We start from the raw sequence: 20,759 nt of genomic DNA on the forward strand, positions 1-20,759 counted from the left end.
AAAATTATCAACGCAGCTTTAATGGAATACATTTATTTGATTTTGTATGTTACAATTAAGTCCTGAGTAAAGTGCTCTTTCCACCTTTTTATATTCATCTATATAATCTGTTTCTACCCATGTTTGTACAACACCTAATGCAAATTTCAACCAAATAAAGGATTGACAGCTGCATACATTTGTGAGAATATTTTGACTTTAAGTGTCTGATTCAGTGGCTGAAATATTTACTTCATGAACAACAATGTCTATTGATGTTACCATCACTAATTCAGCTAGTTTCATTATTATTTAGATTGGTAGTAAAGTCATGACAAAATCTGACATAATTCATCACTGAAGAAAATGAATCATTATATGTCTCAAAAGCCAGAAACACTCTAAAACATAACTTAAGTACTAAAAGTAAATCTAAATTGCAACAGTAATAAAATCTCATCTCTAGAGGAACCTCTCTGCAGGTACCCAGGCAGCTAAAGTTAAATTTGTGGGAAAAAAAACCTGGACATGATTTTGAGATCCTTCACTGCCACTTTTCACTGAAGGTTTACTTGTATATTTATGTATATATTTTGAATTTTGTACTGATACATTTCCTCCTATTCTTATTTCCAACTTAATTTTTTTTCCCCATATGATACACTCATTGATACATATGATTAACTGTAAACATATGTGAAAACTTAACTATTTACAACTAAAAAGCTTATCCCTCACCATTTTTTCATTGTGTATTTAAAAACTTGCATGGAGAAAAACACGTAATGTTTCCCCTCATAGTCACTTGAAAGTGATGAGGTAGTCTGGGTAAGCTTGGTTATCGTGGAACACAACATACATGCTGGGATTGTCTGGTCTATCCACCACACTGTCATAGCGCTCATGGGGCTGCTGGTTGCTGAGAGGTGGAGGAACCTTCATGTCCTTTTGGCCTAGTGTGTAGTTGCCAGTCAGGACTCGGGCCACAAACATTAACTGGGAACCATCAGTTGCTGGCTTGGAGTAGGTGGGTTGGGCTGAGTAGCTGGCGTTTGCAGCAAAGTAGGTTCCGTGACCGTAAGCAGTTGCTGAGAATAAGAGGAAACAGGTAAATTAACAACAAGGAATGAAAGCTGCCACAGTCTGTAGATGTCACTGTTGTAGTATTTTGGAGTAATGAATTCGTCCAAATGATCATTACCATTTTGCCCAGCAAAGCCCCGGTCGAACCCAGTTTTCATGATGGAGTCACAGTTTTCCTGGGTCGTCCCGTGGTACAGAAGCTTTTCACCTGCTCCTCGGGCCTGTCCGTTCTTATCAGAAATGTGCCTCTTCCGCACTTCATAGGCACGTCGCAGATGAACATTCTGCAAGCGCTCAATCTACCAAGAAACAAGAAAATACAGTAGTTAGCTGCCAAAGTTGCCTTGAGGTAATGTAAATGAAATATCTTAAAATAAATTACATTTATAACATGTTGACAACAGATTTTATACATTTATACCATACATAGATACATAATGGATACCCATTAATCTAGATGAAAGCTATCATAGATCTAGGTGGCTGAATTCTCCTGAAGTAAACATATATCTGAAAATAGTATTTATGTAAATATGTGACAGAAATGGTTAAACAGAAAACAGTGGAAAAAGGGTCAGTGAAAATAGTCAGGGAGGGAAGCTGTTAAGTGCACACAAAAAAAACATTTCAAGCTTGGCATTCTTCCTCAGTGATGCCGCCTGAGGTAGAGAACCAAGCTTGAAATGTGTTGCAATCCAGTGAAGCTGCTGATCCAAGCCTTTTCTCTGTTCTTCATGCCATTTAGTGCCTGTATTTGTGCACATATTGAGCATATTAAATGTTCTCAATTTTTTAATTTGATGACTCCCTTCCTTTATTCAGAGTATTTTCACAGAAATGGTTTAAAAATTATCCCTGAAAGTTTGCGTAATCCATGTCTACAGGCAGTCAAGTGTCTTGTCCTGGTTAAAGCTGCTCACCTTCATTACAGTCTTGGAGACAGTTCGTTTAAAGGCCTCCTTTACTGTCCGATACTCAGCAGAGGAAGGCTGCAGTGCAACCACCTTCAGGTTATCATTAGCCATGTTGTCCCAGTACAAGGGCAGAGTGAAGTCTGGAAAAAAAATAGTTGACAAGTACAAAGATGTCAGATTTTGATTGGGAATGTGGAAATGTGGTTTCCTTCGAAAACTGAGTGTATAAGGGTAACACAGTTCGTGTGAAATCTGGACTGTGTATTTTAAGATTACAAGATTTTGTTTGGTCAAGAGAGGCAAGAAAGGAACTTTTTCTTTGATGCTGTTTTATGTTGTGATTTACAGAAAATCTTTCAAGGAGCAGCTTGAAGTTTGGTGATAATCTAATGGGATGGTCTGTAAAATGTCACAGTGAAATCAAAAAGTAAATGATGCTCAACCAATACATTGGAAGATGGATATTACCAACTGATAAAGGGTTTTTACACATAAAGCAGTAAAAACATAACACTTTGTAAATTGGTAGATGTACAAAAAAAAATGCAAAGCTGTACACTGCAGAAATAAATGTTTAAATGTTTTACTGGCAGTATTTTTCAACAACCATCTTCTCACCTGGTTTCACCTGATTCTGAAGTCGTTTCAATTTCGCCGCCTGTCCAATTAATGGTCTTGTGGCCTCCATCCGCTGCCGATCCACAGTCCATTGTTTGCCCTGTGCATCCATTATCCCTCTCACTAGATCATTCATTTCCAGGTCATGATTGGCTGCTTTGGGGAGTCTTTCCCAGTTGCCGCTATGCCCCAGGATGCACCAAGCCACACGGCTGTACATATCCTCCTCCTCCCTAACTCTCACCTCTCTCCTGAGGCTGTCATGCTGAGAGGTATAAATCATCTGCATCACTTGGTTGACCCCGTCTTTCAACCCGCGCACCATCAAGTCGCCCTGGTCCATCTGCATGTACAGACCCAGGGTCTCCACCAGCTGCTCCAGATCGTTCATGCCGTCTTGGGTGATGCCTTCCAGCTCCGCCTTTTTGAAGGTTTGTGTGGACCACTGAGCCTCATACAGATTTTTCAGCTTTGTCTTGGCATCATCAACACCCTTTCTGGAAACACCCAGGACCCGGAAGATAGACTGCTGACTTGTAGAACTGGCACGTCGGATGCTTAGGTCTGCCTTCAAAGACAGTGGAGGCTGTTCTGGTGCATGAGAAAACTGAGGTACTGGTGCTGCAAGATCAATCAAACAAAGACAATCAAATTCCCAATAAATTCTATTCTGATTATAACAACCACAAAAGAAGAAGACTGTTCCTGTCACCTCGGTTGATTACAGCAGTGGAAAACATCTGCATTGCTTCCTCTTTAAATGCCAGGAAAACATTGATCTTGATCAGGACGAGGCGAATCTTGGTGAGACTGTAAAGAGTGGACGACGTGGCAACCTTGACCCCTTGGAGGATGGCACTTGCCACGACACCAGGATCCAACCCACCAGCGCCTGAACAGTTTGAATTTTTAGTCACAATTAAAACTGTCAGTGACTTGAACCACAAAACTGACCATTATATTATTGGATGTCCAAAATAAAATATATACCAGCACAGATCGCGGGAATGGCCACAGACGCAAATCCATAGGTTTCACAATGCTCAGTGATGCTACACACCAGTTGTTTGATGAGGCCTGCATCCTTTTCTCCACACACATGTAAAATGGCATCACAGGGGAATGATCCAGACTGGGTTACAAAAACAGCTCCTCGGTTCACTTTTGCTACACACAGCACAACAAAGACAACATGAGTCAGAAGTTTTTAGTGTGTGTTGCTAAAAAATGTCTAGCTGGTCCTCTTTTCTCACCTGCTTTCAGTTCAGCCTCCACTTCTGGTCCAGCTATGGTTAAGATGTCTTTGCACACACCATCTGTAGAATAAAGATGATGTTTATAATAGAAGAAGAATCTACAGCCATGCTATCAGCTCTGAGACGCTGTATTCAGACACAGTGGTGCTTTGAGCTAAATGCTAACATGAGACAATGCTGATATGTTGATGTTAAGCACATATAATGTTTACCATCTTAGTTTAGCATGTTAGCATACAAACATCTGCTACATATCACAACTTATTGATTTGGTACTGAAGTTCTTTGAGAAATTTACAGTGTAGCACAAAGTCAAGAGGTTATGATATGTAGCACAAAAAGCTAGAGAAGCTCTGTAAACGGAACCATGTTTCCTCAAAACTACTGTGCCCATATTCTTTGTGGCAAAGGAATATGTCACCCAGAGCAGCAGTGTGACTCATTGGTGTGTTTTTAATAGTTTTTGGACAACAACGGAGCTCTACGGCACAGAGGAATACGATATATCAGGCTTTAGATACACATACAATACTTGGATCAATAATAATAATTGGATCAATTCATTGTTGGTTTGGCTGTGCGCATAAGATTTCTTGACAGTAAGAAAACTATAGAAAATTGCCAGCCCTGCCCTTTAAGAGATCACCAAAATTGATACAATTTATCCAGTAGGAACCATGTCAAGTTGTACCAAATTCATCACAATCAATTAATCAATATTTTACTGAGAAAGTCAAAATTTGGACCTGCTGGCAGCACTAGAGGAAAGGTCAAGGAATCACCAAATTAAGTAGGATTCGTCCTCTAGGCACCATGGATATCTCAACCAAATTTCATTGCAACCCATCAATCAGTTGTTGAGATATTTTAGTCTTAGCTTGGAGACCAAGATTGCCATCCCAAGAGTCATGCTGTTAGCATGGCCAGTGATGGAAGAAGCACTAGGATCTTTTACTTACGTAAAAGTAGTAACACCACAATGAAAAAATACTCAATTACAAGTAAAAGTCCTGCATTCAAAATCTTAAGTAAAAATACAAAGGTATTGTCTGCAAAATGTACTTAAGTATCAAAAGTAAAAGTAAAACAAGTAAATGGGAAAGTGGTCTAAGACTTTTGTATATATTTCAGTATCAATATTGATTAATTTATATGTATATGTAAGCAGCATTTTAATGTTGACAAGATGGAGCTAATTTTAACACCATCCTGTTGGAGAGTCTAATCTATAACAATGAATTTTTGAACAGATCATATATTTTACATGTAAAATATTTATCACCCACCATCACTGAAATTAGTAAAGTCAGTCGTGTTCACCACAGCATCTGTAGTCTCATTGGTAATGTCACCAAACACCAGCTGTAGTTTAACCCCGCCTCCCACTGTTATTGTGATGTCATCAAGGTCACTAGTGAGAGACTTGAAGATTGCTAAGAGAGAAAAAACAGAAGAAGTTTCATATTTGTCTGATATTTATGATATTTATTTATCTGATAATTGAGAATGTTAGTGGAAATGGTGCCATATTAAACTGTATTTGTTTTCTAGTTTACCTTGGCCTCCCTGGTTCATACTTAAGCTGAGGTGCCTGTAGACATCATGGTAGCACTGTAAATAAAAAAAAGCAAGTATTAAACATTCTCTTGGATAAATCATGCATGCTTGCATCTCACAAACCAGTCACAACAATTGTCCAAGTGTTGATAGTCACCTCCTCAGAGTCAGGATAATCAGGTTGAATGACAATGCAGATGGTGGAGAGAGACCCACAGAATGCAGATAATCCAAACTGGCTAATGGTCTCAGTCAGTGCTTGGATGGCTTCTCTCAGTGGGTATTTCAAAATAATTCCAGGTCCGATAACTGGAAAGGCCACTGAGCACAAGCCCTGCTGTACACAAAGGTCCAAACACCTCTTCAGGCCATTACCGAGAGCCTACAAAACACAAAACAGACATTTCCTTGTAAACATCAGTCACTGCTGCATTGCACATTGCTTTGTAAGATGTGTGCAGTAAGCTAGTTTTTCAGCTAAGTGCTCCAGATGAAGCTCATTTTGACTAAAGCCCACTGAAAAGGGCACAGACCTCATGAGGAAATGATTGATTTTACAAATCTTATTGCTCTGGAAAATTTCATCAAGTCATATAAAGTTCCATGTTTAAAATATTAGCCCATACAGCTTGATAAGCTAGTTAGCTTGTTCTTTGGCCTTCTAAGTAGTTCTGGGACGTTTGAGTGTTATGTTGCCTTTGTATACCCGGGTCTAGACTTAAATATATCAAACCGTTTTTCAGTATTAGGTGCTTAGCATCTTTCAGGCTGCAAGAGTGCAGGACATTAAAAAAGGATATACAGGTATCAAGTTGAAGATAAGCAATATACATATGATTCATTATCCTAAAATATTAGCCTGAAGTGTTTTACTTTTTGTGGTAATTGTGTTGAAGCTGTGTATGGTTGTGTTTACAGTTTTTCTTGAAGGGGACATATGCTTTTCTGGATTTTCTGTTATTGATATACTGTTATGATGTCAGATATTTATGCTAAAAATGGTCAAAGTTCCAAAACTTGAGGGTAACGTATGTAGAAATTCTCCCTGCAAGTCAAAAGCCGGGGTTTCAACCTGCTCTGAACACTTCGTTTTCGATAGGTTTTTCTACCTTGCTGAAGGACAAGAAAAAATAGTGAAGTCCTACGACTATAGTTTGTTTCATAGTTTGTTTATGTTGCCTCTGGAGCTGGTGTAAGTCTCCAGAGGGGAAACTTTCAAGAGCTGGCCCATCAAAACAGAGTGGGCTCCTCAGTTCAGACAGACACTGAACTGAGGGCTACGTAAAGTGTCAGTATGAGTTAAATAAGGAGTTTTTTAACTGTAAATCATGCAAAGATATTCCAGTAGAGCCCCAGATAAAAAAATATAGACCTGTAAATGCGCATGATAATTCCTCTTTTAAATACAAAAACAGCATTTCAACTGCACTGCTTTGAAGTTCACTACCTCTTTGCAACACAAAATGAACCTTGAATGTGTTTTCTCCTGCACTCATGAATCCACCAAATATTTCACTTTACCTGCACACTCTGCCCTCTGACTCCATCCCACGGCAGACACTCAATGAAGAAGATCTTGGAGCAGCCCAGAGACGGAGGCCCATCAATCTGCAGAACATCTCCAGGACGGAGGGTGCAATTTGCTGCCATTGAGTCAAACTTTGACATGATTGTATTCCCTGCTTTACTCAACAGACATTTGCCAATTTTAGTAGAATTTAGCTTCCTGTTGAGCATGGGGACCACCAACACATTCACCTGTGGAGATAATGTGAAAAAAAACAGTGTGAGTGGTACATTGCTGCTTTATTGATAACAATAGAATAATAAGTAAAGTAGAATTGTTTAACCTGTTCATCCACCAAACTGCCGAGCTTGATCTCCAGGTTTGTTTTGTTGAGCGCAATGCTCCCAACACTGCTGCAGCGCCATCTGCTCATGGAGGGTTGGGGTGTGATGCTGCTGGGGCTTGGGTTACTAATGCTTCGTGATCTAGTGTCCACATTTGCGGACTGTACACCTTGTTGTGCCTTGATAAGGACCTGACAGGAGCTTTCTACCAGCTCCTTGCTGACTTTACCCTCTCTCTGGAAGTACCACTGAGCCCCTGGTCCATCTAGAACTAGTGTGTCTGATGTCAGACTTGCTAGAGCTGACATTAGGGCCTGCTGGGTCTCCTGGACTAGACAACGGGGACCAGACACAAGCACACAAGGACATGGGAAATGTGAGGCTTTTAATGTCACGTTGGTGGGCTTCATCCCAATCAGGTCCAAGATTTTATCAAAATCTTCAATCATATCAGGGTCGGATAAGTTCAGCACCTCTTGTGTCCCAACCTGGTTCATCTGGTAGTCTTGCAGAACCTCTTTCAGCTTGTTCACATTTTCACTGTAGCCCACCAGCTGGACTTTGGTCATTGCAGCTCCACTGGGACCTGGGATGAAGCTGACATCCACTCTGAGCTCTCGAAGGTTTGCCTGGTTTTTGGCTTTGATCAGGATTTCTTTCACTTTGTCTAGATCTGGAGGTACAGCTGCGGTGCCCTGCAGCTGCACAGTGACCTCACTCAGGTCTCTCAGCACTGCTGCCTCAGCCTCAGCCAGGGCATCAGAGGACAAACTCGACATTACCAGGTCTGACCCAACCTTTAAGGCAACAGGGTTTCTGAGGTTGTGCTGGAAACGAGTCTGGTACTTGGAGGTGACACCGCTGGAGGTCATGAAGGTCATTAAAGCTGTAGACAGCTTAACTCTCTTTTCCTTTATCTTTTTAATCAGTTCTTCAAGTTTTGTCACTGCTAACTGCACTTCCTTGTCAGGGCCCTCCAAGATGATCAAATTCACATTACCTCGGAGGATTTTAACTTCTGGGCAATGTGCACACATTTCTCGACTAAACACCTCTTCTACCAGTTTGAACTGCTTCTCCACGACTGGGAGTTCCTTACGGGTCGGCAGTCTCTTCTCCAGATTTGCTATTCTCTCTCTCACAGCCTGAACTTCTCCCACAACCACAGCATATCCATCCTCTTTGTACACTTTGATATCATCAGTCACAAAGCTGAGGTCCTGCAGTAGGATTTTTGCTTGTTTTGGCTCAACTACATGATAGCAGAGGTATCCCTCAGTAAGACCGATGAAGACCTTATCCACCTGTAGTTCCCATCTCTCTGCAGCACTGCCAAAAGCTCCTCCAGGCCCCTTCTCAATATTCCCTCTAACCAATGCCTCCTCTTCATCAAAGTTTAACTCCACCTTGCAGCCGATAGCAGAGAGCTGCTTCTCTAAGACTTTGAATGCTTTAGCGTTGTCTCTCAGGTAATACAGGAGGAAAATATCTGTCTTGAAAATCTTCTCAAGGCCTTTTGTGTTCTCTTTTTTGAACGTCTAAAGGACAAAAGCAACAATAAACAAATTAATTATTTTATAGTAATGTAAGTCTCATCAGATTACTTCATTTGATTTTCTATAAATCATACAAAAGGTCATAAAAAAAACTCTGCTGGGAAATCCCTCCAAACTGGTTTGACTAGATCATTTGGCTATGACATTTCCATAATTATAGAAGCATCTGCCTAGGTTACCTAAGGTCAATAGTACCCTGTTAGTTTACCTGTGAGTGACTAGTAGATGGCTGATCAGTGTGTTTAGGGGTCTGAGGCGAATTGGTTCGGCTCACAGTCAGTTGTACCTCCCCGGCAGGAAGGGAGATAATGTGAAACTTCCTCTGCAAAACCCTTTCCTGGTCTGTAAAACAAAACAAATTCCAAAGTCCCAACAAAAGCCTACACTTAAGCTCAAACTGCAAATTAAATTATACACATAACTCAGTCTAACCTGATGTAATGCCTTACCTTCTTTTTCCTTAAAGCAGATTTTATAGGTGTGGTCTCCGGCCTTTTCAATCATTCCACACTCACCACCTCCAGAATCTCGTCTTTTCTGAAAGTATCTCCTGATCTTTTCCTTCTCTCTGTCTGTCAGTTCTTTCGCTTCAAAGAACAATGAATGTTTGTACTCATCCATTTCACCTGAATTTGTGGCAAAAAAAACCTTTTAATAAAAATGACAATTCTCTGTATGCCACTCTGCCTCCTGAGTGTGCGTTGAAGTTCACTTGGTCTCTTTCACTTTCACTTCTTCTAAAGGTTACCCAGTTACCTCCCCATGACTGCTTACACGTAGACACACCCACTAAACATTCCTAGATCACGTTTGGCTTGAGGTGAAGCATTTCCATGGTTGGTCTTGTTGTGCAAGAATCGCTGTCAGTGTTACTGTGATGTAATGATGATGATAACATTGATGATGATGTCTTGATATGATGTTGATTATAGGATAATCAATCCACCAATAATTATGATGAAACCAGTGAGGTTTTGGACATTTTTTCCATTTCATGTGTTGTGATTTCCCACCATAGAAAAATACAAACAAATCTAAACCAACAAAGAAATACCTTCACACAGTAAGTTCTGGTGTAAAATTGACATTCTGCAGCATTACCACATTCAACCACTAGATGTCCTACTAGACTAAAAACTGAAGTGATGCAATGTCAAAAATAAAGCAGCTGCTGTCAGCCTGGACAAAGTGCTTTGCAGAGCAGTCACATAAAAACATAGACATAATTAGCTCAGCATGAATTGTGAACAGTCTGCATTTAGTTGCAAGGTTAAACTCAGGAGAGTTGTAAAAGTTGACCAGCTGCCAGTGCTTTATCTACTGGCTAAAATGATTTAACGCTATAGATGAAGAGTGAAGAGGGGAAACCACAGGCCACTTCTGCAGAGGCACTTGGGGTATTTTGGGCTGACCAAAGGTCGCTACAGATCCCAGTATCGTTCAACTCAGTCACACTTGTTGTAGGCCTAGCAAACATTTGTGTAACTTTAGCTTTGCAACTGTGTGTTTAACAAGTATAGCTTCAGCATTTATAATGATGATGGTGATAGTTTTAGCCATAAGAATACAGTAAAAATATTGTAATTTTTAAAATTGTATTTTGTTCATGCAAGTTTAAAAAGAGGCTATTCAAAACATTTTGGTACCAATTTTTTTTTTTTTTTTTTTTTGATTTGATTTTTGTATCAAATACAAATAAGAAGTTAAAGGACAACTATGTGATTTGTTGTCAGTGTTTTTTTTGTTTTTTTTATCCTGAAAAGAAAGACAAAAAAAGGACTTTTGGTAAATACTCATTTTCCTCTCAGCCACTGGAGGGCTGTGTTGGTGTTCAATTGACAGCAGCAGGCTTGCTGCAGGCCTTCCCCCAGCAGGGGAGACAAAGTAGCAGGCTTGTGTAAACAGACCAACGTCAAACCCCTCATGACTAAACAGCAGCTACCTCATTCATTTGAATGGGTGTAGTACATTGATGCAGCAGATGTGTCAAAAGCATCTGCAAAACAATGCAGGGTCATCCAGCAAAAAAGTTGAATGTGGCTCAACTTTTGCAGTGACACAACTTAATTCAGCAAAGCACTGCATTGGCAAATCACATAAATGCAAATGCATATCCCAGGTGAATTACTTTGTAACATGAACAGCATATTTCTATTGTGTCTCTAGCAATCGTCACAAAGAAAGCTAAAATAGTTTCCACTCTGATATCTTTCCAGAGTTGTAAAATCCTGTCAGTGAGTATTACAAACGGTTGTGTAATGTTTTGGCGTCTAAATAAGCCTTAAAAATGCATAAAAGATGTTGGTCGAACTGGATTTCCAGGATTACATTTCACTGTGTCGCCATGCAGTGTCTTAACATGCCCCCTGCACTATTTTAATGCAGGGCTGGTTTTGGTCTGAATCCCTGATAAGGACCATACCAGCACCTAACCGGACCAAACTGACATTTGTGTGTATGTTTAAATGCTGTTTGATGAATGTGCTGCAGCTCTGGCCTGGATCTCTTACAGAAGCTGCACACTGGACTGAAAATGGTGCCTATTCAGTCCAATAAGAACTGCTCACCTGGAGGGATTTTTTTTTCTGCAATACCGTGAGTGGCCACTGGGTAAAATTGGCTGTGAGACTGAGCAGTGATGCCATATCCAGCTCTTACAATACATCCATGAGCTCTAATCAGCTATCGAGCCTGGATGTTTGTCAGTGGCTTGTTCAACAAACTAAGGTGCAGGACAAGATGCATGTTGATGTTTGTAAGTTAGATAAGGAGACTTTAGCAGGAAAGCTAATGTGGATTGTTCAAACTGTATAGCTCTATGTAACAGGCTGCTGTCTGGCTGTTAGTAAGATGAAAACAAGGTGGAAATGATCAAAAAGAGGCCAAAAAGCTTCATAGAGCTGCAGAGTTAGGTAATGATTCTCTGTGTATACATAAATATGAGTGACACTTTCACATTTCATGTAGTCATTAGATTCAATGCTCCATTTAATATAAAAAAATATTGATTGATTGAATGTAACTTACATTAAAATTTGATTATCAAGGCATTAAGTGCTCTTTCCACCTCTTTATATGAATCCATAAAATCAGACTCTTCATATATGTCTCTGTAAAACACCAAATGCAAATATCAACCAAATAAAGGATTGAGAGCTGCATAATTTTGTGACAATATGTTATATGTGAATATGTATTTAAGTGTGTAAGTGAGTCGGTGGGAATAATTGGTTGTCATGTTGCAATATTTACTTCAGGAACAACAATGTCTACAACTTTGATTTGACCATTTTTATTATATATCTATTATATAGCCAGGACTTCAAAAACTAACTCAAAATCAGACATAATTCCCTGTTCAAGACAATTAATCATTAACTATCTCAAACATCAGAAACAATACATCATGGGATTGTGATGGAAATCTGAAAATAAAAAGCTGACAAAGACCGAGTTGTCTTTCTGTCTTTAATGAAAAACCTTGCAAGGGAACAGCATACAGTCACAACAGAGTGTAATTGCAGTCTGATGTCAGTTACAAAGTGTACATACTTTTTATAGACAAGGAGTGTGGGAAGCAGGTATCAGGGTATCAGGATGTGTGTGTGGGGTCGAGTGCCGGATCTCAAAGCTGTCAAACACTCAGGAAAATAACTGTAGCATGTCCGAGACGAAACTACTTCCTATTTGGATCCAGACCGTGAACAAAATCAAAGATGAAGATTCAAGGAAAGATCGAGGTTATACAATATCAATTTTTCCAAAGTGCAAAGTCTAAAATGGTGTAGAGAATACAAAGTGTGGTTTTTTCATTACAAATTTAAAAAATAACCTTATTTCTAGAGAAATTATCCTGCAGCTACCCAAGCAGCTTAAGTTAAAGGATAAAGCTGGTGATTTTCAATATTTTTCAACAAATCTCATGTGCAGAGCCAAACCAACAATGAAATTATCTTATTATTTCTAGTATCCGGTGTGTATCCAAAACCTGATATCTTATTCCTCTGTGCCATAGACCTCTGTTGTCCAGAAAATTATTTAACTGTCACAAGAGTAGCAGGAATGGACCAAAATGCAGAGACTGTTGGTGAAGCAGGTCTGAAGAAACTTCTTTATTAGGAATGTGCAGCAAAAACAAAAAGCTGGCTGAGTGGAACAGAACAAAACAAACCATAACAAAACAGAGGATCCAGGAAAGACTAAACAGAAAGCCAGAGCTAAAATACAAACTGACCTAATGAGCAAATGGGGAACAGGTGACTGGACACAAGGGCGGGCTGGGAACTGACAGGCTGAGGGACACACAGGAAGCAAGACAGGAGTGACGAAAGGGCCTTTTCCAAAGTAGCCCATACACCCTCCCCCTACCTACTTCCACTCCATTTGTGCGTTCATGTGGAGGGTCCGCTATATTAAGTGCCATCCCAAACCAACTAGCGGGGAGTGGAAGTGGGTTATAAAACCTATAAAGCCTATAAAACAGCAAGCCTGCATCAATGCTGACTTACTGAGCACGTGCAACGCCTATTGTGTTCGTCATGGAGGCACTGTATACAAATGTTAAGTTCCGTGCGACAACCTGTACAAACATTTACTAGTAAGCTCAAACTAAGATAGACATTTAATATGGCCACGCAGATGTTAAAAACCTAAAGGTTACATTGTATTTAGGATTAAATATACCATTCTCTAGTCTAGAAAAAAATGTGCTGTATATTTACAGGGACTGTTGCTAAAACAAGCAGCTTATAAACATAAGAATACAAAAGATGAAGATGTTTACAAAGAAAAGAAATGTAACCAAAGAGGCTTGGGAGTAATTTTCATGTCATAATATATGTATATTTGGTATTATATATGATGAAGTCTACCTATATGTTTGAAATTAGGGTCATTTTTTATTTAAACAAAACTGGTTTGGACAGGAACTTTTGTAAGTTGTTTAATTTATTTCCAATGGAACATTAATACATTTTAAAAAGTTTGACAGTCCCTTTGTGTATCCTTCATATCTCCAGAGACAACGATGTTCACAACCTCTGGTTGTTATATCTCAGTTAGTGGCATAAACTAAATATACTTCTGACTACAAATGTATAAAGGAAAAAGTAAACACATTTATTGTTTCAGGGGGGAAACATTCCTTATTATTTGTGCACAAATGTAATTACCACAGATAAATTCTATGAATGCACAACAGGTTTTCAGTAATACTTGCAGTGTTACTGTGCTATTGTATTGCCATTTACATGTGAAATTTAGCAAATGACAATATAACCCAAGATATTTGATGTGAATAATGAAGCTAGAAGGAAAACATTTGAATCACATCATAACAAGTGGACTTTAAAAACTGATCTTTTCAATGGCATGTCTGAAAAATGGCTCATCGCCACTTGTATAAAAGGATCACTATGCAAGGAGTGTAGTGATGTGGTCTATACCCAAGAAATGTATTTTTGTATTTTTGATAATAAAAAGATTTTAAAAAACAATTTTAAAAAAACCCATCTGTCCTCTGGAAAAACTCCTTCTCTCATCTTGCAACAGCTGGTAACCTTTGCTACTCAAGACCATTGTCTGTGTATAAAGATTTATTATTAAGTATATAAATATTTATATACAATCAAAGATCCCAACAGATGTTGATTGGAAACCATGGTGATGAAAGGTTCCTGTTTCTGCTAGAGAGAGTGCAATTCATCCCAAAGCTTGCCACTGTATTTGTACCCTACAGCTTAATGAAGGGAACTTCACTCAGCTGTGAGTGTGACTACAAACAGAGTGCACTCCATGGTGAAGTGGGAGTGGGTAGGGGCTACTTTGGAAAAGGCCCTGATACAGAGCAGGTGTGGGGAGGAGCACATGAGGACCGGAGGAGTGAACGACCACACAAGAGCAACAGAAAACCAAAACCCAGAAAACGCAATACTTTTAATACAACCCAGCATATCAATAAGGAAGAACCATTTGACGAAAAGGCAACCAAAGTAATATATATCAGATAGTCCTTCAAAAAGTCCAACTCAAAATAAGCCCTCTCCACATAGTACAATCTTCACAAAATAGAAAAAGTCTGAGGGCATCTGGTGGATAATGGCACACAAGAGTAACTAGAGTCAATGACGGAACCATGAAAAAACATTATTATAGACATGTCACTGAGCCACAACGCTGCACTGGGTGACATGTTCCTTCATTATGAAGATTACAGTGTCATTGGTTTGTTTAGAAACGGCTCCACAGACTAATAACAGCGATCACATTTTCAGTCTCTGTAGTCGTTCCATGTAAGGCAGAAGTCACTGCACATGTGCGGGAATGTGGTTCTTGCTACAAAGCTTCACTAGCTTCACTACATAGAACACCAGAAAATCAGAAAATCACCAGCCATATCCTTTGTTTGTGCAGGAATCCTTCTGGACGCAGTTTTCACTGAAACTAGAAATAACTCTGAGATACTTCAATTAAATACTAAATATTGAACATTTAATTGTATATTAATAGTTTTAGTTTTATTTTCCATTAATATATCTTTCTTTCTATTCTCATTTCAAATTTCTTTTGATTTTCCATACTGTACAATTATATGTTTATGTTCCTGTACAACTGTAAACCTGAAAACATAATTATATATATTTTTAAAAAGCTTATCTTTAAATGTATTCCTACAACTTCATTACAGCTTCATAGTCCAGGTAAGCTCGGTTTTCATGGAACACAATATACATGTTAGGGTTATTTTATCCACCACACTGTTGTAGCGTTCAGGGCTTCTTGTAGCTGAGAAGAGGAACCTTCATGTTGTTTCAGCCCTGTGTGTAGATGCCAGTCAAGTTTCAGGCCACAAACATTAACCGGGAACCATCAGTAGCTGGCTTGGAGTCGGTGTGATTGGCTGAGTACCTGGAACATACAGAAAAGTAGGTTCCACAACCACGTACAGTTGCTGAGAAGGCAAGGCAAGTTTATTGTATAGAACATTTCAACAACAAAGCAATTCAAAGTGCTTTACATAAAACATAATAGGCATCAAGACAGAATATAAAAGCAACACAAGGCAATATAAAAATACATTTAAATACAATGAAAACATGTTAAATTGGAAATAAAAATAAGCTTAAATAGAATAAGACAGATAAAAAAGGAGAATAAAAGTTACAGTGCAGTGTAAGATATTAACCCTGAAATTCGGTTTAATAAAAGGCAGCAGCAAACAGAAAAGTCTTCAGCCTTGATTTAAAAGAACTGAGAGTTGCAGCAGACCTGCAGTTTTCTGGGAGTTTGTTCCAGATATGTGGAGTTTTGACTCTAAGAACAGAAAGCAGACCTGTAACAGATGATTTAAGACCTGGACTGGACTTTAAGACCTGGAGAACTGGACTTATGTGAACCACTTTCTTAGTCTTAGTAAGGACTCGAGCAGCAGTGTTCTGAATTAGCTGCAGCTGTCTGATTTTTTTATGGAGACCTGTGAAGACCTGTGAAAACAAAATCCTGACTGGAAGACATTAAAACAGTTTAGTGCCAAGAAGTTGTTCAGCTGTTGAAAAACCGCTTTTTCAGTGAAGCTAAATTTTGTGTGCTAAAAGCATAATCTGCCTAATTTTTTGGAACAGTCTGACCATTCCTCGTACGACTGGCTGACGAGGAATAGATGCTAAATTTGAAAAATTTCAAGAACCAGTTGGATGCTTCCTGTTTCTTCATCCTGTTTCATCATTCTTTTTCTATTACTCATCAAGATAGGAATGGAGCAAGCTATTGCACACTGGGCCCTGGTTTATCCTGGGAAGAGTCCAACTCAAAATAAGCCCTCTCCACATAGTACAATCTTCACAAAATAGAAAAAGTCTGAGGGCATCTGGTGGATAATGGCACACAAGAGTAACTAGAGTCAATGACGGAACCATGAAAAAACATTATTATAGACATGTCACTGAGCCACAACGCTGCACTGGGTGACATGTTCCTTCATTATGAAGATTACAGTCTCATTGGTTTGTTTAGAAACGGCTCCACAGACTAATAACAGCGATCACATTTTCAGTCTCTGTAGAGTTGTTCCATGTAAGGCAGAAGTCACTGCACATGTGCGGGAATGTGGTTCTTGCTACAAAGCTTCACTAGCTTCACTACATAGAACACCAGAAAATCAGAAAATCACCAGCCATATCCTTTGTTTGTGCAGGAATCCTTCTGGATGCAGTTTTCACTGAAACTAGAAATAACTCTGAGATACTTCAATTAAATACTAAATATTGAACATTTAATTGTATATTAATAGTTTTAGTTTTATTTTCCATTAATATATCTTTCTTTCTATTCTCATTTCAAATTTCTTTTGATTTTCCATACTGTACAATTATATGTTTATATTCCTGTACAACTGTAAACCTGAAAACATAATTATATATTTTTTAAAAAGCTTATCTTTAAATGTATTCCTACAACTTCATTACAGCTTCATAGTCCAGGTAAGCTTGGTTTTCATGGAACACAATATGCATGTTAGGGTTATTTTATCCACCACACTGTTGTAGCGTTCAGGGCTTCTTGTAGCTGAGAAGAGGAACCTTCATGTTGTTTCAGCCCTGTGTGTAGATGCCAGTCAAGATTCAGGCCACAAACATTAACCGGGAACCATCAGTAGCTGGCTTGGAGTCGGTGTGATTGGCTGAGTACCTGGAACATACAGAAAAGTAGGTTCCACAACCACGTACAGTTGCTGAGAAGGCAAGGCAAGTTTATTGTATAGAACATTTCAACAACAAAGCAATTCAAAGTGCTTTACATAAAACATAATAGGCATCAAGACAGAATATAAAAGCAACACAAGGCAATATAAAAATACATTTAAATACAATGAAAACATGTTAAATTGGAAATAAAAATAAGCTAAAATAGAATAAGACAGATAAAAAAGGAGAATAAAAGTTACAGTGCAGTGTAAGATATTAACCCTGAAATTCGGTTTAATAAAAGGCAGCAGCAAAATGAAAAGTCTTCAGCCTTGATTTAAAAGAACTGAGAGTTGCAGCAGACCTGCAGTTTTCTGGGAGTTTGTTCCAGATATGTGGAGTTTTGACTCTAAGAACAGAAAGCAGACCTGTCACAGATGATTTAAGACCTGGACTGGACTTTAAGACCTGGAGAACTGGACTTATGTGAACCACTTTCTTAGTCTTAGTGAGGACTCGAGCAGCAGTGTTCTGACTTAGCTGCAGCTGTCTGATTTTTTTATGGAGACCTGCGAAGACCTGTGAAAACAAAATCCTGACTGGAAGACATTAAAACAGTTTAGTGCCAAGAAGTTGTTCAGCTGTTGAAAAACTGCTTTTTCAGTGAAGCTAAATTTTGTGCGCTAAAAGCATAATCTGCCTAATTTCTTGGAAAAGTCTGACCATTCCTTATGCGACTGGCTGACGAGGAATAGATGCTAAATTTGAAAAATTTCAAGAACCAGTTGGATGCTTCCTGTTTCTTCATCCTGTTTCATCATTCTTTTTCTATTACTCATCAAGACAGGAATGGAGCAAGCTATTGCACACTGGGCCCTGGTTTATCCTGGGAAGAGTTATGAGTGCCATTAGCCTGGACCCAGCATATATCAGTCAGAGCTTGCTTTATTTCGTACACAAATAACTGGACGTGCTGTGCTTTTGGGTGGACGGCGAGGGGGGTTTAGGGGAGAGAAAATGAGAGTAAGCTGGGGTGTAAGTTTCTTCCCAGAACAGAACAGATGGGTGACACAAGAAGTAAAATTGGCTAGAGATCAACAATTTTACTCCTGACTTGTTAAGCCAAAGTCCAAAGTAGCCATGTGTTCAGTGCCATAAATCTGCTGAATATATCACCTCCTCCTCCTCTTCTTCTGCAAACCACAGAAACATTGAATACGTTACACTACTATGCTACTTATTACACGTTTCAACACGTGTAATAAATAGCATATTAACATTTCAACAATATGTATCATATCAAAATGTCAACAAAACGTATCATCTCAACATTTCTAAAGAGACGTAGTTCACATGCGATCTACATGAGCTGACTTTCCTATTAGGAAGAGGAGGGGTCAGTGGATGGTTAGTAAGTTTCTTGGCAGCAAGTTGGAAGTCAGCAGTGAGTACGGTTCGAGACCACCTCGAAACCAATGCCCGCTTCCCATTTCCCGTTTCAACCGACAAAAGCGGGTGTTTTTAGTGAGACGTCAGGACATCTGCTGTTTTTATTTTATTTTTTATTTTTATTTTAACCCAAACCATGATCTTTCCCTAACCCTAACCAAGTGGTCTTTGTGCCTAAACCTAACCAGACCTTAACCACAGTGTTGTCACACCATAAATTATTATTCAACGGGTAGAATTGTTAATATGCTACATTTGTAGAAATGTTGATATGATACATATTACACGTGTTGAAACGTATATATTCAACATTTCTGTGGTTTGCAGAAACGTCCAATGCCAACATTTTCTTCTGGTGATTGGGTTGACAGTATAGTCACCCACAATCAGAGTATGAGCCTCAGTCGTTAGCTTTTCCTGTAGCCTTTTACTTTCAGATTTATTCTCAGTCCTTACCCTGCTGTGTGAAGATGAGAGGTTATCTAGGTCATCAGACGGAGATCCAGAGTCCTGCAACAGTGGAGCAAATCTGTTCTCAAGTTGCAAACTTGGTTGTTGGGTAGGTTTGTTGCGCCTTCTCCCTTTCGCAGCTATCCACGGTTCTGTCCTACTAAGAGTTGGACAGGAGTTGACGAGGTGCTCTGCCTGGATGATAATAGGGGTCAGCCAAATTTCATCACAAATCTGGGCCTGCTACTGGTCCTCCCACTCCCCAGGAAAATTAACTAACTCTGGTTTTGCAAGAAGAGAGTTCCAGGGAGGACTACCACTTGTTGATTTCTTACGTGATAGCCCACTAAGTTTCCAGTCACTGCAGTACAGGCTTGTGCTGTTGGTAGGCCTCACTCACGTCATACTGAGGAGGTTATAAAAATGTCTAAATATGGCAATAATCTAATAAATCTACAAAAAAATATAGTCTAAATGATTTCTAAGTATCCAGGAACTGCTGCTTGTAGTTGGTCACAGAAGAAAAACAAGAATATCAGCAGGAAAATGCAAGCAGAGGTGAAATCAAACAGCAAAGCAAGAGAAAGAATAAGAGAAAATGAAGCATAGATTAGAAATATAGTGCACATTTTAGACATTCAAAGTAATATGCAATGTAATATTCTAAGGTAAGTAAATATTGGTGTTGATGCTCTTTATCACTATATCACCAACTAATTAGGTGATGAACAGCAACCTTGGACTCGATCTTGTACTCTGGGACAAACAGTCACTTGACCTTTTGACAATGATGGAAGGAAGACATTGAGATACAACTTAGTCATAGATCATCTCTCTTACTAAGTTCCTTGGGATCGTGTGGCAATATTTCTCTCTTATTCTGACTCATGTCACAGTTCACTGCCATATTTCTGAGAGTGTGTTTAAACAGATGCTGAAACCAGCTGTAAAGTACGTAAGAAGCTGTGGTTAATTTTAATGATTTTGAGAACTGTGTTAATAAACAGCCGGGGGTCTCACTTCTGAAACATCCTGCATGATGACATACAGTGTTATTCGAGCTTAAGTTTTTATTGGAACTATAAAACCCTAATAAATTCAACTTCACGAAACCAGGAAATCTCAGATCACAGAGGGTGATTTTGTTTTCAGAAATATGTCTTTACACTTATTTTTCTTTAATTTCTTGTAGGCTTTCTATGAAAAATGTTTATTTTCATAATTACTGTCAGTATTAGTCTCAGTATCACTGTTATTATGCTGGATTAAAGAATTTTGATATTTGTGTGTGTTCATTATAAATGATAGTCAGAAGAAAAAGTGTCTACATGGAAATAATCCCTCAATAACACATTGCCTTACAAT

The 20,759-nt window shown here is 38.9% G+C and overlaps 1 protein-coding gene across 1 annotated transcript; it reads right to left on the bottom strand.

Annotated features, from left to right (window-relative positions):
- Positions 1-17: 17 nt before the first annotated feature.
- On the bottom strand, positions 18-9,518 carry LOC121889241 (protein mono-ADP-ribosyltransferase PARP14-like). Its single transcript, XM_042401055.1, has 14 exons — positions 9,264-9,518; positions 9,023-9,156; positions 7,258-8,796; positions 6,929-7,165; positions 5,565-5,789; positions 5,407-5,461; positions 5,137-5,283; positions 3,848-3,910; positions 3,585-3,761; positions 3,307-3,486; positions 2,605-3,215; positions 1,983-2,120; positions 1,181-1,361; positions 18-1,067 (listed from the first exon to the last, which is right to left on the bottom strand). The coding sequence occupies exons 1-14, from the start codon at positions 9,433-9,435 to the stop codon at positions 781-783; spliced, it is 4,146 nt and encodes a 1,381-aa protein (XP_042256989.1). The 5' UTR covers positions 9,436-9,518; the 3' UTR covers positions 18-780.
- Positions 9,519-20,759: the final 11,241 nt, after the last annotated feature.

Source organism: Thunnus maccoyii, chromosome 22 (assembly GCF_910596095.1).
Source record: "Thunnus maccoyii chromosome 22, fThuMac1.1, whole genome shotgun sequence".
Taxonomy (NCBI): domain Eukaryota; kingdom Metazoa; phylum Chordata; class Actinopteri; order Scombriformes; family Scombridae; genus Thunnus; species Thunnus maccoyii.

Excerpts from the sequence above, each read along its gene's own strand:
- LOC121889241 (XM_042401055.1), bottom strand. The coding sequence starts at position 9,435 with ATGGATGAGTACAAACATTCATTGTTCTTTGAAGCGAAAGAACTGACA. Across the intron at positions 3,216-3,306 it reads CACTGCTGTAATCAACCGAG|CACCAGTACCTCAGTTTTCT; the intron begins GTGACAGGAACA and ends TTGATCTTGCAG. Across the intron at positions 1,068-1,180 it reads GGGCTTTGCTGGGCAAAATG|CAACTGCTTACGGTCACGGA; the intron begins GTAATGATCATT and ends TCTTATTCTCAG.